The sequence below is a fragment of the Dermacentor andersoni genome, chromosome 5 (assembly GCF_023375885.2).
Source record: "Dermacentor andersoni chromosome 5, qqDerAnde1_hic_scaffold, whole genome shotgun sequence".
In the NCBI taxonomy this organism is placed as follows: domain Eukaryota; kingdom Metazoa; phylum Arthropoda; class Arachnida; order Ixodida; family Ixodidae; genus Dermacentor; species Dermacentor andersoni.
Genome location: NC_092818.1, coordinates 1,412,410 through 1,438,300, shown reverse-complemented (window position 1 = coordinate 1,438,300; position 25,891 = coordinate 1,412,410). Strand labels below are relative to the sequence as shown.

The 25,891-nt window shown below is 47.1% G+C and overlaps 1 protein-coding gene across 11 annotated transcripts in view; it reads left to right on the top strand.

Moving 5' to 3' along the window:
* The window catches only part of LOC126529887 (transmembrane protein 50A), a 205,725-nt gene that overhangs the window by 136,902 nt on the left and 42,932 nt on the right, over window positions 1–25,891 (top strand). For all 11 annotated transcript variants that reach the window (XM_055070084.2, XM_050177349.3, XM_050177350.2 and 8 more), the window contains one exon: window positions 4,005–4,097. In XM_055070084.2, the coding sequence (XP_054926059.1) occupies window positions 4,005–4,097 (93 nt within the window). The remainder of the gene's footprint in view (window positions 1–4,004; window positions 4,098–25,891) is intronic.

Here is a 25,891-nt window from a genome sequence, read left to right as displayed (position 1 = left end):
GTACGTGGCAGTTTCAAGTGAGTGATTGTAGACGTGGCATAATATGGGACCCAGAACATCAATATTTTCTTTTAACATACGTACTGTAATTTCATCTATACCTGCAGCTTTATTACTATCCATGGTTGCTAATGTTGAGTGTACCTCGTTAAGTTCAATGTCATCCATACGAAAGGAGTTTGGGAGTGGGCTTGGTAACAAAGAGTTTATATCTGTATTATTTACGTTGGTACCTGAAGAAATTCCAACAGTAGTGAAGTATGAATTAAAGCGGTTTACAACATTCTGATCAACCACGTCCGGAAACGTTTGTTTGTTTGGCTTGCCTATAACGCTATTCACGATTCCCCACAGTTTTTTAGAGTTACCGGAGCTCTGTTCGATTAAACGTGCATGGTATTCTTTTTTTCGTGTACGCATAACTGCCACAGATTTATTGCGTACCTTTTTGTACTGACTCAAGTAATAGCTGTTGTCCTTATGCTGTTTCCATTTATGATACCAAAAGTCCTTCTGCTGCAATACTGCTAAAATCTGCTCCGTCATCCAGGGTGAGACGGGCAACTTATATGAGCAAACAGATGTTTTAATACTGCTGCTAGTTTTAACGCAAGTCAGGATGTCGATTAGATTGGAGAATTCTATGTCGACGTCATTGTGGTATATGGTACTAGTGTCGATTAACTGGATATTCGATCTCAGCAAAGCGTAGTCAATCCTCGTACTTACTTTGGCGTGCGCTAATTTCGGTTTTATGAAGTCTGTGACCGTTACATGGGTGGGGAGATGGTCTGAGATGGGTTGGTTGCATACCCCGGCATTAATATTTGAGGTTATATTAGTTAAAACATGATCAATGACAGTTGCGGATGTACTTGTTATTCTAGTGGGGACAGTGATCAGATTTTGAAAATTAAAGGACTCTAGTAGATACGTGTAGTCACTATGGTTTGTATGACTGGTGTCTATGTTAACGTCACCACTAATTATAACCGGACCTTTGTGTCGTGACACTAGTGTAAAAAATATAGATTCAAGTTTATGAAGAAATAAAGCTACAGGTGAATTTGGTGGTCGATATACGACACCTATGATAATAGAGTTGTCCAGTCTGATAAATAAGGCTTCGATATCAGATGTGCTGCAGGAGACATTGGGCAACGCTGAGTAGGTGCAACTGTTATGAACAAAAAGGGCTACACCACCACCGCGCGGAAGTGAATCACGTGGATGAGAAATTGTGAGGTAATCAGGAATAACATCTTCACCTTTTTTGAGCCAAGTTTCAGATATTGCGATGACATCATAATGTTTTTGGTACTGAAGAAGATGAGCAAGAAGCAAGTTCAAGTTCCTTCTTAAACTGCGTATATTGCTGTGGAATATGTGCAAGCTACTATTGTCCATCTTCGTGAACGCCATGCCTCTGCCAAGAGGTAGCTGCGGCTAGGAGTCAGTTACTAGACAATTTTAGAAAAATCATCTTCACATGTCACATGGACGACTTTCGAATTGTCTGCTTTCCTCGCCAGGATTTTACCATTTGAAACCCAGGCAAATTTCCAGCCTTTTTCTTTTTTCAAATGGATGGTCTTGCCTAGCAAGATTTTGTTTTCAGGGCAGAGGTGGTCATTCACAAAGATTGGGTCGTTATCCTCAAAGCCAATCATCTTTGTGTTCAATCGGTTTTTCTTGGCTGCTTTAAAGAATTTGTCCCGCGCACACCTTGAGTTGAACTTCACAATTATGTTTGGAAGCCCTGATCCTTTAATCGGAACCCTATGCGCGACATCTATGTCGCTAGCAGAGAGATCCAATTTCAGGCACTTGGCCACCTTCTGGACTGTGTCGTTTAAGTTCTCGTTCTCTGTCTCTGGCACTCCTTTTAGTTCAATGCTGTTGCGCCTAATGTATTGCTTCAATTCAACAAGATCCTTTTTTAAGCCCCCCCAGGCTTTTCCTTAGCCTCTGGCAGTCTCCTTCATTGTCTTCACTCCGCTTCTTCACCTCAGTGAGCTCCTGGTGTAAATTCCGGATTTCGCTTTTAAACTCATCGAAGCTCTCACTGTTGAACTCAACGGATTTTTTCATGGTCATTACGTCAGTCCTAAGTTCGGCTATGGCCTCGATAAACTTCGCTGTCAGTTCAATGAACAGCTTTGCTAGTTCCATAATAGAATTTGGTGCCTTTTCAGACATGGATCTGGCAAAATCCTTCAACACATCCATAGTGTGCAGAATCTCAGAATCCGGCTCGAAAAGCGACAAAAAGATGCAAACAAGTAACAAATGGCAAAAATTTCAAACCACGTTCAGAGCAGGCCGGCAGCTACGCCAATAGATATAGCATAACAACGTGTCTGAAAGGCCCACCTGCGATGCGTAAGAGTGATGGGTTAGCAGTCGTTGCAGAACGGCCACCAGCCTGCTCTGAAGTGGGTTCCGTTGGTGTCGGTGCAGTTTTATAGGCGTCGGAAACGCCTCCCATTGCGTAGATATCCCGTGATCAATCCCGTAGTAGATATGCTGTAGTTGATGATGGCACGTGCTGGGAAGCAAGCGGTAGTGCGCTTGCGTGCAGTCGGTGAGCCTTTTACTCCGCCACGGTTTTGGGCTGTTGCCGGTCGCTATGTCTTGTCAGGAAGGCCTGCGATGCGTAAGAGCGATGGGTTAGCAGTCGTTGCAGAACGCCACCAGCCTGCTCTGAAGTGGGTTCCGTTGGTGTCGGTGCAGTTTTATAGGCGTCGGAAATGCCTCCCATTGCGTAGATATCCCGTGATCAATCCCGTAGTAGATATGCTGTAGTTGATGATGGCACGTGCTGGGAAGCAAGCGGTAGTGCGCTTGCGTGCAGTCGGTGAGCCTTTTACTCCGCCACGGTTTTGGGCTGTTGCCGGTCGCTATGTCTTGTCAGGAAGGCCTGCGATGCGTAAGAGCGATGGGTTAGCAGTCGTTGCAGAACGGCCACCAGCCTGCTCTGAAGTGGGTTCCGTTGGTGTCGGTGCAGTTTTATAGGCGTCGGAAACGCCTCCCATTGCGTAGATATCCCGTGATCAATCCCGTAGTAGATATGCTGTAGTTGATGATGGCACGTGCTGGGAAGCAAGCGGTAGTGCGCTTGCGTGCAGTCGGTGAGCCTTTTACTCCGCCACGGTTTTGGGCTGTTGCCGGTAGCTATGTCTTGTCAGGAAGGCCTGCGATGCGTAAGAGCGATGGCTTAGCAGTCGTTGCAGAACGGCCACCAGCCTGCTCTCGTCCTTAGTGCTATAAACAATTTGGTCTTTAACCATTGAATTCTTTTGAGAGCTGAAGTTGCATGCTCGTGCCTGGATTTTCAAGTGTCACAGAAAAGGTTCGGAAGGCTCACCAGGGGCCTGGACTCGCGTCGGAAAATGTAGCACTTATAGACTTTGTTCTGCTGTGCTGCACAATGCGCATCAACCTTCTTAACACGACAGTGGCACAGTCATTCCTGCTCTTGTCTTCACCAAAGCTGAACATGCTGAATATCTCGATGGCTTCCTCACCTACAACGCTCAGCAGAAGGGCTGTCTTGCATGATTCTATTAGGGGCTTGCCAGTTGGTTCTTATGTAGTGAGAAAAAAATTAAAACCTATGCTTGAATGCCTGCCAGTTCTTGGCAATTTCCCAAGCTGAGCTCAGTGGGTATGGTGGCTTCGGGAAATCCATGGGGCTGGTCTTGCAGTAGAATGTTTGGTTTTTACAGGATTGGACGTCAGTGTTAATCCTGCTTCTGACACCACGTATTGTGGTGCGTCGCAGATAAAACATGACCAGAGGCTCTGAACTAGCCGAGTTTATTGAACAGCCATGTATATACGTAGACACGAAACTGGGAGAGGGTGTGTTCCCTCACCACCCCGTTTCCTGTGGGACACAGATATTGGTGACATCGCACGTGCCGTAGTTGCGAAGCCCATGCTCTGCCAGGTAGGATACATAGATACGATAGCAACTACTAATATGCTGCATCACTGTGCAGGTGCTCGGGTGTGGCTGTTCCTTGGATTTGCCCTTGGCTTTGGCTCACTCATCGCATCATGCTGGATCTTGTTTGGTGATTACGTGACACAAGGTCAGTGGTGACATAGGCTGCCATGCATGTCACAGCCCTGCTGGCATTGGTGTAATGCCCTCTTTGATGTCGTCATGGTTCAGCTTTTGCAAGCTTTAGTCATTCGTTTATTAACTCTTGTGCGTCAACTGCCAGTAGACTGGGGCTTTGCATGCAGACTTTGTGGTTTCAGCTTTCTCTCCTCTTTCTTTTTTTGTCCTGATAGACTTTTTGTAATGAAGTTTGCAAAATAAGCAGATAAGAGACGTGCTAATCAATATTTGTGCTCAACTTGCCTTCGTTGTCAGACCCATTGTGGGCAAGAAAGGCTGCTTGGTGTGTGCATTCAGGACTGGCAGGATTATTGTTGAGTTGCAGGTCATCACAGCCAGCAGTATGCAGTAAAGAAAAACAACACTCATGTAACAGTAACATGCAAACTCTAAGAATTGAATAAAGCATGGTGCCTGCCGGAATAGGTGGCTATCTCTGCAGTGGATATACAGCATGATAACACGGGACACATTCTTTAATTGTTGCACAATTTCTTTTTTTGTTTTGTTTTTTCTTATGCAGTGTCGTAGAGCATTGCTTGGCAAATGAGCAACTTTCTGAAAGGCAGTTTCTACTGTGCAGTAGTTAGGGTATGAGACCACATGCAAAACATTCCATTTTCTGTTCATTCCATTCCATTTTCTATCCTTCAAAGTGTTCTTGCCATTCAGGAGGTTGTTGTGAAGCCAACTTGCCTTTAACCCTTGCTAAAATGCATCCCCCTTGTGGGAAGGGAGGTGCAGTGGGAAAAATGATGAAAATAAGAGGATCCTTAATGAAAACAAGTCAACCACAGAAAATACACATGTGCGAATGCAGTGTGCAACACATTGTTCGGCCATCGATGGGAAAGAGCAGGAACTTCACTGCTTTCATACAATCAGGGCAGGCACACATGCAACATACCATATCTACTCGCATAATGATTGCACTTTTTTTGTAAAAAAAATTGCCTCAAATTCAGGGGTGCGATCATTACGCAGGTCAAATTTCTCGCGAGAAGAAAAATTTTTTTTATCCCACATTTGCTGCGGGATGACAACAGGTAAACAAACAGGCGGCTGCTGCTGTAACAATGCGGGACATCAAAGCAAAAACGGCGGCCGGTGGAGCAAGCGGAATGCGCCGAATGTGATTTTTTTTGCTTTTCGTGAGTACATTATGTGCATTCAAACATTTTCTTCCATATCAGTAATGAATAATATCAGTAATATCGGCAAGTCTCTGGCAATAACCTAGCTATGTCCACTTTGAGGGGACAGAAACAGAGATGGGCGTGCTTAGCTGCCAGTGACATAGAAACACATGGCAGGTATGCTGTGGAAACTGCGGCATTTGTCGTCACTACTATCCTAATGTGGCACGTTTCCACTAAGGGTGGGATAATATCTTAGCTGTATTACAAGCATCGGCGTTTGAATAGGATACACTTCTAACTTATCAGTGTAAACGTGGCTACTATCATTTCCGCTCGCAATTTGTTGCATGCCCACGAGTGCAGACGAGAACAATTGAAAGGCGCCTCTTTTGTTGTTGTTGTTGACCACAACCATTATAAATCCTACAAATAATATAGCCAAGGCAAGCTTGGTTGTAGCTTTTTTTTTTTTTCCATAGAAGTGTGGAAAGTGATGAAGGCAATAAAATGGGGCATCTGCTTCAGAATGTTTCATGCATGCAGACTGCTTGGTATGTCTTGAAGAATCGTTCGTGTGGCATTTGACAGCATTCGACAGATGGTAAGCGCGATCATCATTAGCTAGACTTGGCACACGACATATCGCTCTGGCAAGTCGGGGTGTGCTCATTACACGGGAAAGAAAAAAAATCGAATTTTGACTACAAAATTGAGGGGTGCGATCATTATGCAAGTAAATACAGTATGTATCTGATAATGATGATGATGATGGTGGTGATGGTGGTGGTGGCAAATCATTTCTGCGGAATCACACAAGGTCGAGGAGGTTTCATGATCGGGAAAATTGCCATATATCCGATTGTAGCATGAAGCTACAGAGGGTTGTAGCTTCATATTTGCACCTAAAAGACAGTTGAAGCTGGGCACAATTCGAAGGGAGTCATTGCAGACTAACTGCATCTGCATAAGTAACACCCAGCAAACGTGGTCTTGTAAAAAAAAGAAGAAAGAAAGAAAACAAAACAAGAGCACCAGAGTTGACTGGCATGCACAGAAAGCACAAAAATGCACACAACATTTCACGCATGCACACAACCATCATGCGGTCACCACATCCGCAGAGTATTCCACCAAGTGCACACAGAACTGCCATCGGCATGTTTTTGTCCCGCAGCCCCTCTTTGGTCTTTGTGGAGCGCAGCACTGTACTCCATTTCATCGAGCAGCACTGGGCCTGCCCAACGTTCCACTACCAGCAGTAAAGTGAGCTGAGAGAGGGCAGTGAGCTCACTTGTTGGCTGGCGCCATGCATTATGGTGATGTTGGCTACGTTTCTGGATTGTGCTTCTGCGTGCCTCTGCCGCCTTCAATGTAGCAAGCATTGGGTCCTCTCCACAGTTGGCAGTTGCCTTTGGAGTGTGCGGAGCTTTGTTTCTTTCGAGAAACCATCATGCGTTGCATCCTAAATCTGCCGAAGGCTTTTCTACGGACAGTGATGTGGTCTGACAACCAGTGACTGTCTTGCATGACCAAAATGCCACCCCGACGGCAAAATCATTGTTTTGTGCCAGGCTGTCAGACAGGTTATGTCTACGTGAAGGGCAGCACGGAAAGCACGGAAGTTTGACGTTTCGAAGGGTACAGCACTCGGGAAGCAAGGGCAAAATAATCTGCATTGAGTGGACAAAGCTCTGGATGACACATGTGTGGTCTGTGAACTGCACTTTGAGCTGCAGTAGGTGCTAATGGACTATGTGCACATAATTGAAGGGAAGGAAATGCTTACTCCACGTGGAAAACCTTGCTTGAGAGAGGACGCTGTACCTACAATCCTGCCTAATTTGGCATCGTGCTTGACGAAGAAGAAGCCGCGAGAAAGACCACCTTGAAAGAGAAAACGGCTGGGAAGTGTTCCAGTCGAAAAGAAGCTATGTTCTTGTACCAGTGGTGGTACGGTTGGTGTCTGCTCCGAACACTCGACGGAAAGGCTTGCAGAGTGTGCACAGCTTCTGGAAGCGTGTCTAGAAGAAAACTCAGAGGATCTGCAAGCTAACACGTATGCAGATTTATTTGGCTGCTTAAGACTTCCCTCTATGTTTGGGAGCGCTGCACCACTTCCCAGGCAACGACGGCTTTGTCTACTACTACTGCACGTCTGTGCTGACTGCAAAAATTAAGGTACAGTTGGAAAAAGTAGGCATGTTCGGTCACTCCTTGTCTGATGTGTATTGCAAGGTGTACACTAGAGGTAGTTTGCTGAAAGAGGTGCCTGTGCAAAGTGAAGGCTGAGACTTACCGTATGTATTTACTCGATTCTAATGGGCCCTTGATTGTAACGTGCACCCGTTTTCCATGACCAAAAAAATAAAATAAGAAAAGAGCACAATACCGCGCACCTCGTGCTTTCACATAGAAATGCTATTTTCTCTCATTGGAAAAAACAGATTTATTCCCAATACACTAAAGTAGCGATGAATAAAGACACCAATGGAAGTGGTGTACCTTGCTGCCAAGATTTTCACTGCGCCGGTACGAGTCATGTGGGGCCGTAGATATCACTCGTCGTCGCTGCCAGACAACTCCTTATCTCTATCAACAGACCAAATCATTTCATCCTCGGTGCCGTCCATGGCATTCGAAATCCTGCACTTTTTAAAGGCCTTGTTGACCATGGCAGACAGTATCGTGCGCCATGCATCTTTCACCCATCCAGCAAAGTCCTGCAGAGAGGCACGCTTCATTTTATTGACGGGCGTCAATTCGTGGCAGCCACTGACAAGCCATTCGGTGTAGAGCACCCGAATTCTATGTTTCACTCGCTTGTTCAAACAAACATCGAGCAGCGATGTCATGCTGCCGGGTATATCACGGCAAGGTCGGTGATGCATGCAGCCAGCTTGTCCTTTATGCGCTGGTCAAGGTGGCACCTGAATGCGTCGAGCACAAGCATCCCACGCTGACCCAAACTGCCACCGGGTCTCTTCCGCCAAACGTTATCGATCCAGTCAGCGACCAACTCTGTGGTCATCCAACCTTTTTCATTTGCGGGCACAATCATGCCACTTGGAAACACGATTCCGTTTAGGAGCATTTTGCGTCTGAAGAAAGGTATGGATGGGGCAGCTTGTGCCCATCCGCAGTGCAACAAAGCATTGCGGGGACTCTAATTTTTTCCTAGCCGAAACACAAAATGCGCACTTGCTTTGCCCCCATCTTTTCAACGGTTGTGGTGGCAGGCTTGTCAAAGCAGAGCGGCGTCTGATTGGCATTTCGAATCTGTCCGAAGTGGTAGCCGTTTCTATGGCACAACTTCAAATTGTACTGCTGAAAACTGTGCAATTTCTCTTCATATTCTCCAGGTAATTTTTGGCATACCCCTGTACGCCTTCGAAAAGAAAAGCCTTTTCTTTTCATAAAATTTGATAGCCCGCACCTGCTCGCTTTGAAGTCACTCCGCATTAGCCCTTTCTGTAGGGCTAACTGCATCACCCGTACTTTGAGCAGATCGGTCGTCACAGGCCGCTGTGCCGCTCGCTGCTCTTGCACGTGTTCCGTTAGCAGCGCTTCTATTTCGCCGAAGCGGCCCTGCTTTGGTCGACTGAAACCCTTCCTTGTTGCTTTGCTGGCGAAAATATTCTCCTTCTGTTTGTGCCAGTCCAACACGCAAGTTTGGGAACTCCGAACGCCCGGCCCGATTTCCGTCCGTCTCCGCGCACATAACTTTCCTTTTAAATGCGGCATCATGGTGGACTCGGTGTGTATTTGCAGTCGGAGGAGGAGGAGGAGGAGAAACATATATTTAAAAAAGAAAGGAAAGGACAAGCAGGTGTCTTTCTGCTTGTGCAGGAGGCGCCCTTAGTCCAGGGCTCCCACAGCTCTTGACTCCATACAATTCCAACTATTAATTCAGAAATTGTCGAGATATGGAGTGCGTGGAGTCGCACTTCAACTCTTCAAAAGTAACCTTGAATATCGCTATCAATTCGTGCAGATTAATAGCACAATGTCTAAAAAGATAAAGTTAAACCAAGGAGTCCCCCAAGGGTCCGTATTGGGGCCACTATTGTTCCTTGCTTATATAAACGATATTGTAGAAATTCCTGATTCCCCTGAACTTATTATGTATGCTGATGATACAAACATTTTCTTTTCATCAGACAATTTAACATCACTTGAAGTCAGTGTAAATAAGTATTTAAAGCATCTTTCAGAATGGTTAAGGCAAAATAAGCTACGCTTAAATGCCAAAAAAACAACCTATATGATATTCCGACCTATAAACAAGCCTATAAGTAAAATACGTGTCACATTTGAAGGACATTGTATTACACACGTTGGGGAACAAAAATTTCTTGGTGTGTGGTTTCAGGAGGAATTAAACTGGAATACACATGTAAATCACCTGATTACCGCATTAGCGCGAATAGTTGGTTGTTTTCACAAAACAGTACCCTTAATTCCATTAAGGTTAAAACTAGATATGTACTATGCACTCTTTCATTCTAAAGTTACTTATGGGATATTAGTCTGGGGAACAACGTCGCAAAGAAATTACCATAGACATATTACTATACAGAAGAAAATATTGAGCTGTTTCGAAAAGTACAGGGGAAAATTACAAGACCTGCCAACTGCTCCACTGTTCATAAAACATTCCATGCTCAGGATTGATCATTTGTATTATTTTAAATTGCTCCAAGTAATTCAACAAAATAAATTATACGAACAAAGCTGCATCAAAAAACCATACTACTGTTTACGAGAACAAAGGATACGAGTACCTAAAGTAAGAACTAATTACGGAAAACAAAGTGCTGCGTACCAGACACATCATGTTTTGAATATCCTTGCAGATAGATTGAACATTGAAGCTAGTATTGCTGCATTTAAAAAACAAGCAAAGAACTTATTAATTACCACATGCTTACAGTATCAACATTAACCTGTAAATTTTCATGCATCATCCAATGCTTAAATCATTCAAGAATTAGTATTCTGAGTGTTTCCATGTATAATGTAATTTCAGTGTATCCTCATGCATTCTAAGTTTCAGATTTTTTGGAATTTATTTTGTGTAGCTATATATTATGGCCTGCGTGACCTCTTCCGTATGATTATTTAAAGATGTTACGTAAATTTTTCTCTTGTTTATGTGATTTGTTATGTGTACTCTTGCAAGGTGCTAGTTGTCCATTTTCCTGAAACTGATGTATTGCAATCCGTATTTTTTTTTTTTTTTTTTTTTACTCTGTTGAACTCGAAGCGTGTGAGCTGCCACGAACTGCGGAGAGACAGGGACCTTTGTCAGGCTTCATTGCCTTTAGCCTCTGCCCCTGCAGTGAGCTTTGTATATTGCTTACTGTAAATAAAGCACTTACTTGCTTACTTACTTACTTACTTACTTACTTACTTGCTGTCTCCCGGGCCCGCCGCGCCAGTTGCTGCTGGTTACGAGGGTTCGAACTAGTCAGCGCAGCCTCCCATTGCTCGGGTGTGGGGTTGGGTATTTGCAGGGCTGCCTTCACGTTGGGGCACGCCCATGTGGTGTGATATAGGAAGGCGTAGTCGTTACAATGGGGACATTTATGTGAGTATAGTGTGGGGTGTATTGCATGTAGTCTGCTTAAATGGGGGTATGTATTGGCTTGTAGTTGTCGCCATTGTTAAGAACGGCCAGCTGCAGTGCAAGTTTGCCAGCCAGTTGCGACTGTGGAAGCAACATCTCGGGAGCATCGCCGCCAACCTCTAGCCACAGCGTGACTAAATTGACTTTGTGTCAGGGAACAAGACGCGCATCCCCCACTCTCCGTCGCTTCAGCTAGGATGCGTTCGGTGAAGCAGGCTTTGTGCTGAAACCGCCGCCAACCTCTAGCCTCATTGCCGTTGTGACGGAATGAGTTCGGCGGGCCAACTATTGTTCCTAAACTCCCCAACGCAGACCTGTTCTGCTAGGGGTGTGCGAGTTGCCGCGGGAACGCCGTTTGGCGCTGCTTCCCATGCACCGACAAAGACGCAAGACAACGCGCTACCCGGAACGGCTCCGAGTTCTACGGGGCCCCTCTGACGTCGGTTCCGCACCTTCGCACGTGTGTGCATTTGTGTGTGTAGACCGTCCTGCGGGGAGGCGGCTAGTTTGCGATGGCGAAACGAACATTCGCATCACCTTGTATCGGGAGAGGACCGAGTGTTTAAAAAACCGCTGTTGTGCGGCTGCTCAGTACTTTCTCTCTCAAGCAGTCATGTCAGACTGATATAAATACTGTAAATAAACCCATATTCGTCGTTCTCGATGAGAAGCAGTCCTTCCCTTCATCGTCCTCAGCGTGGATAAGTTGGACGTCGGCATGGGCCAGCTACCTTCTAATTCATGCCCGACTCCAGTCTTGACAACGGATCACGAGCGACGGGATTGAGCCCCCAATCCTGACACCATGTTATGGTGTCTTCACATGAGAGGGTCTTGTGTGGAGGTGGGTATTGTCGTCTCTTCAGTCTGTGGTGTTGTAGTATGGCATCGTATTGTAAAGGTATAGGCTCCATAGATGCGGCTGTACCCCTCTTTTGTGGCGCCTGGGAGGCATGAGCTCGGGCTACAGTGTGCGCACGCTGATTTCCACGGAGGGACTCGTGTCCTGGAGTCCACACTACTTCAACATCCGGTAATCAGGAGGCTTGTTTGAGGAGTTGGTGGGTGATTGAAGATATTTTGCCTCTCGCGTAGCTATGGCAAGCTGCCTGGGAGTCAGTAATAATTGTGACGTACTCGTTGGTCAGATTAGAGCTGATGACCAAGGCAATGGCCGTCTCCTCCACTACGAGGGCGCTGGCAGTGCAGACCGTCACCGAGACCACCTCTTGTAGGTTACGGTAGACAACGCTGGCCGTCATGGCTGCTGTTTAGGGGTACTACGCGCCATCCGTGTATAGTGTGGTGGGGAGGCTGCCATATTTTGTCTGTAGAGTTTTTGCGCGAGCTTGGCGGCGATCAGGATGATGTTCCGGGTGCATGCTTCTGGGGATAGGGGCTACTTTGATGTGCTCCTGGAAGGTGGGGCCAGATGGATTGCTTGTTCGTGGTCTTTGCCGTGTGTGGGGTAGCCTAGGCATGCTAGGACTGTTCTTCCTGTTGGTGTGAGGGCTAGGTGTTCGCGTTGGCTTGTGGGATGGGCATATATAATTTCTCTTATAGTATTATGGACTCCTAGGGGCAGTGTAGGCAATGCGGCTGATTATCAGGGCCTGGACGAGCTGTATTGTGTCGTCTTCTTTCAGTCCGTATTGTTTGGTGGTGATGTGGCTAACCATTCGCATGATTTGGAAGGTGGTCTGCTTGAGACGTTGGATGGTGTATGCGCCTCCGCCGTCCTGCTGTATGCGGAGGTCGAGAATGCGGACGCGGCTTATTGTGGATATTTCTTTGTCGTCGAGGGTGAGTGTGATGTGGGGTATTTCATTGAGTTTTCTTCGTGATTTCTGTCGAACGACTAATAGTTCTAACTTCTTGGGGGAGCACCGGAGACCACTTGTTTTTGTTTATTGGTGGATGACGTCGGTCGCTTGTTAAAGGGCGCCTTGTTTCTCTCCTTCGGAACCAGTGGTTGTCCAGATAGTGATATCATCGGCGTATAGTGCATGCCTGATTCCTGGTATTGCGTTGAGTTTGTCAGGTAACTTCATCATAGCAATGTTGAAAAGGGTGGGTGATAGAACAGCACCTTGTCGGGTTCCTTTGTTGCGGGTAGGTAACGTCGGGGTTCTGAGTGAGCCAATGCCTATTGTGGCTGTGCGGTTGCTTAGAAAAGTGCGTATGTAATTGTAAGTATTACGACCACAGTTCGTGAGACTTGGGTTTGTAAGGATGGTATGGTAAGCCACATTGTCGAAAGTGCCTTTGAGATCGAGTGCTAGAATCGCACCTGTGTTGTGTGAAGAGATGTGTTCAAGAACTTGTTCCTTCAGCTGAAGAAGGATGTCGTGGGTAGAAAGGTGGGGCCGGAATCGGAACATTGTTTCGGGAAAGAGGTCGCTAGATTCTAGGTAAGGTTGAAGTCGGTTCAAAATGACATGTTCCAGAAGCTTGCCTAGGCATGAAGTCAGTGAGATTGGTCTCACATTTTATAAGCTGGAGAGCTTGCCTGGCCTTGGAATGAGTATGATGTCCGTGTGCTTCCAGTCTGCTGGTAGCGTACCCGCTTCCCAGTGATGATTAAAAAGGTCAGTAAGAGATTGAATGGTGCCATCATCCAGATTGTGCAGGAGCTTGTTATTTATTTTGTCCTTGCCTGTAAACTCCTAGAACACATAATATATTCGAAAATAGCATGTCATCTCGGTGATCATTCCTTCTTTTTTCACAATCAGCATGGTTTCCGGCCTGGTTCGTCATGCGATACACAGCTTTTTGAATTTATTACTGAACTTCACTTTAACTTAGACTCATCGCTTCAAACTGACGTCATATATCTAGACTTCGCCAAAGCATTTGACTGTGTTCCACATCAGCGGCATTTGGCCAAACTTTCATTCCTCGATCTCGATTTTCTCACACTGTCATGGATCCGTTGCTTTCTTACTAATCGATTCCAGTACACAGCTATTGGAAATCATTGCTGAACCACTGCTAGCGTGATCTCCGGAGTACCACAGGGGTCCGTCCTCGGTCCCCTTCTCTTTCTCATCTTCATAAACGACCCTCCCAACGGCATCTTATCCAATATCCTACTTATTGCAGATGACTGCGTAATCTACTGTCGCATTACAGACCCAACCGACCATGCAATGCTCCAAAAAGACTTACATTCATTAGAAACCTGGTGTGCCAACTCTTTAATGAAACTTAACATCTCCAAATGTAAAGTTGTGCAGGTATCTCGTAAACACTCTAACAAAGATCACCCATACTTCTTAACCTCGACAGCCCTATCCACCATTGAATCGTATCGTTATCTCGGTGTCACTATTTATAGCAAGTTGACCTGGTCCGACCACATAACAAAATTGGCTACCGACACCAATAAATCACTTGGTTACGTCAGACATACCCTTGCGCTGTGCCCCTCATCCACAAGAAAACTAGCTTATGAAACTTTTATTCGAAGTAAACTTGAATACGCCTCAGCTATTTGGAGCCCAAACCAAGCTTACTTAATATATTAGAATCAATACGAAATTGTGCCGCTAGATTCATCACTTCCAGGTACAGCCGTGAAGAAAGTGTCAGTGCGATTAAATCATCTCTAGGACTCGAACCATTGGTGTTGCGTCGGAAAATTGCAAAACTGTGCCTTTTCCAGCGACTTTATTATTACTTCCCCGAACTGCATGGAAGGCTTCTAATCCCACCAACCCGTACATCTTGTCGCCTTTTTAACTCTTGCAGCATCTAGCGCTTGCATGTTTCAACATTTTTCTTTAATCAATTGTTTTTGCCTAGCTCCATTATAGAGTGGAACGATTTACCGGATAGAGTTATCAATGAGCGCAACCCCATTATCTTCAAGCAGCTGCTTACTGATCACCTTAAACCCTAACCTTATAATGACCGTACTGTGCCTTCATTCTTTTGCGATTGCCGTCTCACATTGTGACTGTTCTGCTGATTTGCTTTTGCATTCTATTCAGTGTGCCTCTTGGCTTTTTTGTTGTTGTTATTGCTGTTCGTTTAATACGAATCCGCTGGTTGAGTCTTGTAAGAAATTGTAACCATATCTTTGTTTCTATATTTATCTTCTGTAACCCCCCCCCCTTATGTAATACCCCGACAAGGGTCCTTAAGGAAAAATAAATGATGATGAAAATGATGATGGATAGCACTCGGAAAGGAGAAGGCCCCGGAACGGCTTGGGAACCAGCTCCAGCGAGTTGCTGATAAGTGGCCGTGGCTGTAGCTCTCAAGGCAGCCGCAAGACCAAGCCAATGGAAATGTTCATGGAATCAAGTGGCGACAGTGCGGTGGCCAGCGGGGAATGACGGGCGAGCTGGATGGGCTTAGTAGGGCATGCACCAGTCATGGAACTGGTGATGCTGGCTGAGTGAGCGTGGAGAGCGGGACATCTGTAATATAAGATTGCTGGTATGGCAATGCTATTATGAAACTTCTGATATCTTGCAGCTTCAGTGTTGAATGAGCCAGCAAAAGGGGGTCATGAGAGTACCATGAGTGTTAAGGGGAAACATGGCGTTTGGGCTCCGAGACATGTATTCGTCTGTAGTGGACAGTACTCATAGAGTCCCGCGGTAGAAGAAGTAGAGACTGTATGAGTTCCATCAGGCATATAGGCTCTACGATGGTAGCTGCGACATTAACGCAGTCATCTGTTTAATAAATGCCAATTCTTTGTGGCCCTTCTGTCGGTGACCACGAACACGTTACCACATCACAACTGTATACATCTACCAAGTTTCTTCGCGACGCCATGGAACCAGCCGCTGAACAACAAGGCCTTGAAGAAAACGGAAGGTCTTCTGTCGCCGCACTGAAACTTACTGATTTCTGGCCTTCGAACTGTGAACTCTGGTTTCTCCACACTGAGGCGCAGTTTCGCCGTCACCTAGTCTCATCTCAGGCTGCCAAGTACGACAATGTTGTGAGTGCACTTAACCAGACCACTGCAGCTTTGGTCCGCAACAGTTTTGCTAGCTCCTCCACCCGATGATCAGTACGATACCCTTAAGCGGGAGGTACTATGGCACACCACCGGTTCTGAGTCACGACAGATTCAACAGCTCCTCTCATCAGAGGAACTTGGTGACAGAAAACCGACTGAGCTGCTTCGCCGCATGACGCAACTCCTGGGAACCAGTCCATCATTATCAGACTCGAAAATGCTTTGGGAGCTCTTCTTACAGCGTCTGCAGAACCAGGTAAGCATGACTTTATGTAACTCACCTACTACGACGTCTGTCGAGGCCTTAGCGACGATGGCATACCAAATTATGGATTCTTTCCATCCTGTGATAGTCACTGTTGACCATTGTAATGCACCCGTTGCGACACAACCCCAATTACAGCAGCACTTTGACGAACCCGACAGCTCAAGCACGGACTTTGCTGCGCAAGTAGAGGAACAAACTAACCACCTGGCTGGCTTATGCTTTTGCACTAATAACCATCAGAAGTGGCATCGCTCACATGACCAAAACATGTCATGCCCTCCGTCTCCCTTTATTGGTTGGTATTGCACCAGATATGGCACTCGCACATGGCAGTGCAACTTTCCGGGAAATGGTCGGGCCAGTCACTGATGACGGCTAGTGTTACTGGCTCTACATTAAGCAAGCCACCGACGTCACCTTCTGTGTCACCGACCGTGTCAGGAAAGTTTGCTATCTTGTAGACACTGGTGCGGAAATTTGTGTCATTCCCCCTACTTTTCAAAACCACAGAAGACATCGGCATGACATGTCTTTTCTCACTGCCGTCAACGGTTCCAACATTAAAACGTATGGCCAAAAGTCTGTCACTCTTGACCTTGGTCTGAGACACCCTTTTCTATGGCTATTCACCGTCGCTGACGTCCGCGGGCCAATCATCGGCGCTGATTTTCCATGGAAGTTCAACCTTCTCGTCAACCTTCGCAACTGCTGTCTTCTCGACTCCTCAACAAACATGTTCGTACAAGGTATCACCACGTCTGCACCACCTTTGCACACACACGCATCCAGGTAATGAAACTGTGGTCGACCATCCTGCTTGAATTTCCAGATCATCCAGTAGTGCATAATGTCATGCACCACATCGTGACTAAAGGACCACCAGTATACGCCCGACCTCGCCGCTTAGAACCAGACCGTCTGAAAATTGCAAAGCGAGAATGCAGACACATGCTAGAGTTGGGCTTCGTTTGTCCATCTGCTAGCCCTTGGTCATCTGCTTTAACATGGTGCCCGAGAAGACGGGCGATTGGCGACCACTTGGCGATTACCGCGCCTTAAACAAAGTGATGATTTCCGATAGGTACCCTGTACCTCACATCCACGATTTCACCGCATCGCTTCATGGGTACTGCACATAGGTCGGCACACTCACTCGTGAGTGCACTCACTCACACTCACTTGCACTCATTTCAAAGGCGTGAGTGCCAGTGAGTGTGAAGGGAGGTGAGTGCGAGTTCAAGTGAGTGCCAGCGAGTGTGACTCAAGGAATTTGAGTTAAAGGTGTTTTCATTAGTGTTCTAGATTGCTTGTGGCCTGTTACCTAGAACGATTCAAAGAATTTTGTACAGATGTGGCAATCGTTTTGTCACCATGAATAAATTGAAACAAAAATTTTTGTTGTGCTAGTTTGGCCCTACTTTGCAGTGTTAATAAACCAGCTCTTTTTAATAATTCAATCGATTAATCTGCTAACCTGTATTTATTATAAATGAACCTTATTGCAGGGTTCGTGCGTGTCCTTGAAACCCTTGAAAACCCTTGAATTTGAAGAGATCGTTTTCAAGGCCTTGAAAGTCCTGGAATTTTCGGAGATCCTTGAAAATCCTTGAATTTCCTAAATTTTTATTTCTAATAAACTTCCAGTGATTGTATTCGAGAAAATTTCAACCCTCCTGAATTCCCGCTGTGATTTTGTTTTAAAAAGAACGGGAATTCTCGGGCATTTTGAATTGTCTGGTAAAACTTGGGAAAAACTCGGGGAATTTGTGCTTCAATCAGGGAAAATTGGCTGTCATTTTATTGAAAGGGAACGAAAGTCGCCATCTACTGCTGGCTCGAGTAAAAGAGAGGACTCGTTACCAATTGTCTTTGACGCCGTGTCGTTGGCTGGAGGAGTTGCCTGTGTGCAGTCAGCAATCAATTTTCTGGACGCCCGACTTTTGTGAAATGCCCGATAGCGCGGACGGCTTTGAGGCTCCACCATGCGTCCCATAGAGTCGATGTATAAGAACGTCTGTATTTCAGACGCAAGAACCCTTCGCTGTGGATGTTACCATGTAATCGGGAAGATAAATCTGTTTTGTATATTAAAAATAAAACTGGGTCCAAAACACTGCCTTCTCGCACTCCAGACGTAATAGGTGCTAAATTGGAAGCTTGGGTATGAATATACATGAATTATGAGCTGCAGAGGGTCGCACACTCAGTCATGAGTGCACCCACTCAGATTCACTCGCACTCATTTAAAAGGTGTGAGTGCGAGTGCCAGTGAGTGGAGGTGAGTTCTTGCACCGCCGTGTTGTAAGCGAAGGTTACGTACGGCAAGATGGCATCCCACGTCTTGTGCTCGACGTTGACGTACATTGCTAGCATGTCGGCGACGGTCTTGTTCAGGCGCTGTGTGAGACCATTCGTCTGTGGGTGGTAGGCAGTTGTCCTTCTCCTGTGCCTTGTCTGACTGTACTGCAGAATGGCTTGGGTGAGCTCTGCTGTAAAAGCCGTTCCTCTGTCGGTGATGAGGACTTCTGGAGTACCATGTCGCAGCAGGATGTTCTCGACGAAAAATTTTGCCACTTCGGCTGCGCTGCCTTTCAGTAGAGCTTTAGTTTCAGCAAAACGGGTGAGATAGTCCGTTGCCACGACGATCCACTTATTTCCGGAAGTTGATGTTGGAAACGGTCCCAACAAGTCCATCCCTATCTGCTGAAAGGGTCGGTAAGGAGGCTTGATCGGCTGTAGTAATCCCGCTGGCCTTGTCGGTGGTGTCTTGCGTCGCTGACAGTCTCAACATGTCTTGACATAACGGGCGACATCAGCGGTTAGGCGCGGCCAGTAATACCTTTCTTGTATCCTCGATAGCGTCCGCGAGAAACCGAGGTGCCCAGCGGTCGGATCGTCATGTAGGGCGTGCAGCACTTCTGGATGCAGCGCCGATGGAACAAGAAGAAGGTAGTTGGCACAGACTGGTGAGAAGTTCTTTACGAGTAGGTAGGTTGCTTTGAAGCGTGAACAAAGACAATCCACACTTAAATTCCCTAGGGGCAACGTCGGTGTGCCCTTCCAAATACTCGACGAGGCCTTTTAGCTCCAGGTCTGCTCGTTGCTGTTCAGCGAAGTCTTCCGCGCTTATAATTCCAAGGAAGGCGTCGTCATCCTCGTCATTTTGCGGCGGCGGGCCAATAGGGGCGTGTGATAGGCTATCGGCATCTGAGTGTTTTCGTCTGGACTTGTAGGTTATAGTGATGTCGTATTCTTGTAGTCTGAGGCTCCACCGCGCCAGCCGTCCTGAAGGGTCCTTTAAGTTAGCTAGCCAACACAATGCGTGATGGTCGCTGACCACTTTGAATATCCTCTCATATAGGTAAGGGCAGAATTTTGCTGTAGCCCAAATGATGGCGAGGCATTCCTTTTCAGTCATAGAATAATTGCCTTCCGCTTTTGACAGCGATCGGCTAGCATAATATATCACCCGTTCAAGTCTGTCTCTCCTCTGGACTAGGACGGCACCGAGGCCTAGGCTACTGGCGTCAGTGTGCAAGTACCGGCGGCGACTGCATGCGTCGTTTGATTTCTTGAAATGCGTCGGCCTGCAGCGTTTCCCACTTGAATTCGACATCACATTTGGTTAGATGTGTTAGTGGCTCCGCAATGCGTGAAAAAAATCCTTGATAAAGCGCCTATAGTAGGCCCACATGCCAAGGAATCTATGCACTGCCTTCTTGTCGATGGGCTGTAGGAACGTTGCGATAGCAGCTGTCTTCTGCGGGTCGGCGCAGACTTTATATTTGCTGATGACGTGGCCTAGAAACAGAAGCTCGTCGTAAGCAAAGTGGCACTTTTCCGGCTTCAGAGTAAGCCCTGATGACCTGATGGCTTCTAGTACTGTTGCAAGCCGCCTAAGGTGATCGTCGAAATTTCCGGCGAAGACGACGCCATCATCCAAGTAAACGAGACAGGTCTGCCACTTCAATCCTGCTAAAACCGTGTCCATCACGCACTGGAACGTTGCAGGCGCCGAGCACAGTCCGAATGGCATAACCTTGAACTCGTAGAGGCCGTCTGGTGTGATGAAGGCGGTCTTTTCGCGATCTCTTTCGTCGACTTCTATTTGCCAATAACCAGACTTGAGGTTCATTGACGAGAAGTATTTAGCGTTGCAGAGCCGATCCAATGCGTCGTCTATTCATGGGAGAGGGTATACGTCCTTCATCGGAGGGGGGGGGGGTGATCTTGTTCAGTCGAAAACAATTGACGCAGAAACGTAGGGTTCCGTCCTTTTTCTTCACCAAGACTACAGGAGATGCCCACGGGCTTTTTGACGGCTGGATGATGTCGTCGCGCAGCATTTTGTCGACTTGGTGCCTTATAGCCTCACATTCTCGCGTAGAAACTCGATAAGGGCTCTGGCAGAGTGGTTGAGCACACTCTTTGGTTATTATGCGATGCTTTGCGACTGGTGTTTGTCGAATCCTCGATGACGTTGAAAGGCAGTGTTTGTATCGTCGAAGCAGACTTCTGAGCTGTTGCTGCTTAATAACGAGGAAACTTGTATTTATGTCGAAGTGTGGTTCGGGAACTACAGTAGTCGGGGTAGATGCGGCAGAATCTGAGAGGACAAACGCATCGCTGGTCTCCAGAATTTCCTCGATGTATGTGATGTATGTGAGCCTTGTTAATGTGCTTGAACTCCTGGCTGAAGTTTGTCAACACTTTCGTGTTTCCTCTGCGCAGTCGAGTGATCCCACTTGCGACGCAAATTTCACGGTCGAGCAACATACGTTAGTCGCATTCGATGACACCTTCCACGTCAGCGGGTGTTTCGGTGCCGACCGAAATAACAATGCTGGAGCGAGGCGGGATGCTCACATGATCTTAGAGCACACTCAAGGCGTGGTGACTACGAGGGCCCTCCGGCGGTATCGCTTGATCTTCCTCAGCGTTATTGGCTTCGACGTCAGGTCGATGATTGCGCCGCGTTGGTTCAGGAAGTCCATGCCGAGAATGACGTCTCGTGAACAGTGTTGGTGGATAACGAAGGTGGCAGAGTAAGTGCGGTCGTGAATGGTAATTCTTGCCGTGCATATTCCAGTCGACATTATGAGGTGTCCTCCGGCAGTCCGAATTTGAGGGCCTTCCCATCTAGTCTTAACTTTCTTCAACGGGGCGGCGATGTGTCCACTCATGACAGAGTAATCAGCCCCTGTGTCGACTAAGGCAGTGACTGCGTGGCTGTTGAAAACCACATCGAGGTCGGTGGTTCTTTGTCTTGCATTGCAATTCGGTCTTGGCTTCTGATCACGGCTGCGTCGCGTTGACCTGTGGCTGGTATGTGACGTCGTCAGGTTGTCTTTTGGCGTCATATTCTTTGCTTCCAGACTTCGTCGGGACGGCGGCGTGCCGTTATGTCTTCGAGGTAGTTTCTTTGGCGTCTTCGGCGGCGGCGGAGGATCTTGATCAGTTTGACGAACAGCAACCGCACCTCCATCGGTTGCTGCTTTTAGTTTTCCGGATATGGGCTCACTGACCGCTCCCGGGCTGGGCCAGTGTATGGTCGGCGCTGCGGCTACAGGTAGCGGCCTGATGACGGCGAATGGGACAGTCGTCGAGGGCTGAGTTGCGGCGAGGTAGTCGGTGATATCGCGAGGTCGTTCGCCAATCTGTGGTCGCAGCACGTTAATGGCGAACCCTCGGAGTTCCGTCTCCTGGTATGGGCATCGGTGGCAGATGTGCCCGGCTTCTCCGCGGTGATGGCAATGCGGACAGTGGTCGGGGGCACGCCAAACATCAGTCTTCCTTGGAACGCTGCGTGAGGTGACCGGATGGCGTGCTGGCGGTGGGGGTGGTGGTGGACGACGGAACTGTATCGTCACTGGGTCCTGCCGTGGACACGGAGCGGGAACGTGACGGCGGCCTTATGTCATCGCTTGTGGCTGAGGCTGCGGCGATTCAGGGGCTACTTTGAGTTGTTGTTGGAGCTCCTCACGTGCGGCATCGGCAATCAAAGCCACTTGAGGCTGTGATTATGGGAACAGCTTCTGTAGCTCCTCCCGCACGACCGCTCGGATAGTCTCGCGCAAGTCGTCGGTGGCCAGTGACTTAACTTTGGCGTAGTTTGTCGAGTTCGTGCGGCAGCCGAATTGCCGGTTTCGCATCTCGAGTATCTTCTCGATGCTGGTGGCCTCGCGAAGAAACTCGGCGACGGTCTTCGATGGGCTTCTTACCATTCCGGCAAAAAGTTCCTCCTTCACACCACGCATGAGTAGGCGGACTTTTTTCTCCTCGGGCATTTCAGGGTCGGCGTGGCGGAATAGACGGCTCATTTCCTCTGTGAAGATCGTGGTCGTCTCATATGATAGCTGCACCCGAGTTTCTAATAGCGCTTGGGCTCGTTCTCGACGTACGACGCTTGCGGATGTCTGCAGGAAGCCGCTTCGGAACAGGTCCAAGGTCGTTAAGGTGGCTTGTCGGTTCTAAAACCACGTCCTGGCAGCGTCTTCCAATGCGAAGAAGACATGTCGCAGTTTGTCGTCGCTGTTCCAGCTGTTAAATGTAGCGACTCTCTCATATGTCTCAAACCAGCTTTGCGGGTCCTCGAATTTTGAACCGCAGAATGTCGGAGGCTCCCTGGGCTGCTACAGCACGATGGGGGACGCTGGGGCTGCCATTGGAGTGGACTTGGTGGTGATCTTCTTAGTCGTCTCAGGCAAAAGTCCGTGCTCCGGGGGCAGTCCTTGCAGCCTGCGGCTACCTCGCTGGTTCTTGGCGACGTTGGTGTTGACTTCCGCATGTGGGCTTGGGTCACGGCTTTGTGAGGGCATCCAGTACATGAACGCAAAGCACCTGCACCAGATGTCACATGGGTGTGATGTTAAAGAACACAGTAGCAATACTGTGAAAGACAAAACTAGCATTTATTGGGCGAACCTGTGCCCTCAAAACAGGCTACACTTAAAGCACAACGAGAGTGGCAAACACAGTTGGCGATCGTCGAAAATCTGATCAGCGGGTCAAGCACGTCGGCTTTTATAGATCAGTCGTCTAATGTTCCAGAGTAATCGCTGACACCCGCATGCCTTCCACAAAGTTCTTCGCCATTCGCGTCGCGCATCCATGCAATCAGATTACACAAGGTTACGTGACAACAGACAGCGGATAGAAGCATCGATAACATTCTAGAAACTTCCGATACATGTAGACGCGTCATGTACTGAGCGATAGCATTTCGTAGACGGTAAAAGTGCTCACCTGTAAAAGATAAACAAGTTCACGTGTCAATATTGTACAGGCATAAGGATGAAGATATGTGTCTTATGGTCGAGGCATGGCATATCAATAATGGTGGAAGTGCGTGCATGAGTCAGCCTTCGGTTACCTTACATAACAGTAATCCTTAACAGTAATCTCTCACTTAGACAGGCATGTGTACCCAATTGACACGTGGTGCTACCATTCCAGAGCATGCGCAGATGAGTTTTGTGTCTTATTTCTTCTTTCCATTTCACCTCAGTGCTTCCTTCAGTTGACAGTCGGTGTTCGTGTTGTCCACTTCTCTTGTGTCCGTGTCTTCACGCCTTACCCATTTTCTGCATAATGAATCTTGAAATTGGCTGCTTACACGGCAGCAGCTCCTTCCTGCTGCTGCCGGCAGGCGGCGACACAAGTCTTTGCCAGGGCTGGCTTTGCAGACTCTATTTTTCTCATAGGCAAAAACAGTTTCTCATTTTTCTCTTAAAAAACAGCCGACTAATCGTGCCAAGTGTTATACTAAACAGTCGATGACAAAATGTGGCAAAATGCACTGTTCTGCAAAATTTGAGCAAGAACAGTGCAGCGATTAGCGTTTTTTTTTTTTTTTTTAAACACGTGCAGTCGAATATTGAGGACCGTGTACTAGCGGATACAATTTTCCCGCTGCCCCCTGGTGTTTCTTTCCTCTGTATTTTTTTGTTGGTGTTGCTGACGTTCTGATTTTCTATGTAGCATTGAATGATGGTACTAGTGTTCATTGTTTTCTGGTAAGTGAAAACCTCGCGCGCTCCCGCTTATGAGACAGCTGTGATAGCTTCAACATTTACCGCCCACCACATCTTGCTTGTTCGATTGGCGTTCGTCGACATGAGGAATATATAATTCTGTCTGTATGCTTAATAAGCGCTGTGTTATAGTAAATTGACCTAAGTAGAGATCAAGAAAGATGTGTTGTCATATTACAGTCTGCAATGTATGAACAATTACTTTACAAGTTTGCCATCCTGATGTGATTAGTGGAATAAAATTAAACTGTTGTTACTCTTAATAGCTTGTTGCCTTTCCAGTTGCTTAGAATTGTTCCCCCCAAGGCTCCAAGAACCAGCACTCTTACCCTACTGCCAGCAGCCATTGGTCATCCATTCCCTTGTATGAAGTAAATTTGATATAGAAGCTTGTCCATTTTGAATCTTTTTCCACTCGAAGATTTGCTGCTACAAAGCAGCTGGTTATTCTGCGGTATGATTGAATCATAAAAGTAAGCTTTGCATAAAATGTGCGCATGTGAACATTTTAAATGCATTTAAATCTATGTATCTGCTGCGCATATATCAAGAACGTACAGCTGCAGTGAACGATGGTTATAAATGATGCTCTGTTAAAGGTCACTAAAGTAACTGCAAGGACAATAACTCTCTTGGCAGCGTTCAATAATCGGCTGGTTTCGGCCGCCAAAATGCACTCACATAATTGTCCATTTTACGTGTATGAAGTTTTCCTTAAACACCCCTTGAAACAATTCTTGCCTTCCAACTTCGGTGAGAAAACTGCTGGAAATGTTGCTCCGCTTATTTCTGCAATGTACAGCACGTTGGCATGCGAACTTTTGAGGTGTTCCAGCGACAAGCGTAGTTATGATTTTATTTCAGGGGATCAAGGGGGGTCCTACCCCCTGTATATATGTTCGTGCGTGTTCTTGTATATGCACGTGTATAGATGTACATACAAAATTTTGGGGGGTCCGACCCTACCCCATTCTGGCTGCACCAATGGTTCGAGCGTAGCCTGCATCAAAAAGATTCATCTTTCTCAGCGCTTGCAAACAATTGGTGCACGTAGCTCATGACTAGCAGACAATAAAAGCAAATGGAACACTGTGCAGCATTTGCCTCCTGCGTGCACGAGGGGTGGCTTCACTGCATAGCTGGAACATGCTGGCAGACCTATGCGCAGCTCTGCTCCCTGTGGGAGTGTATACAGGGACACTAGCGACACTAAGCAGCTGGCGCCATCTTGTGGGACGCTGGACTAACTTGTGATGCTCTTCGGGGCTTTCGCAATCAGCGTACTGGCGGGACGAGCTGCGCGGTAATGGTGGCAGATACAAACTTGCGTAGGCAAACTTTTCGCCCCGTCTTGGTTAAGAGGAACTTCATCATCATGATCAGCCTGGTTATGCCCACTGCAGGGCAAAGGCCTCTCCCATACTTCTCCAACTACCCCGGTCATGTACTAATTGTGGCCATGTTGTCCCTGCAAACTTCTTAACCTCGTCCGCCCACCTAACTTTCTGCCGCCCTCTGCTACGCTTCCCTTCCATTGGAATCCATTCCGTAACTCTTAATGACCATCGGTTATCTTCCCTCCTCATTATGTGTCCTGCCCATGCCCATTTCTTTTTCTTGATTTCAACTAAGATATCATTAACTCGCGTTTGTTCCCTCACCCAATCTGCTCTTTTCTTATCCCTTAACGTTACACCTTCATTCTTCTTTCCATA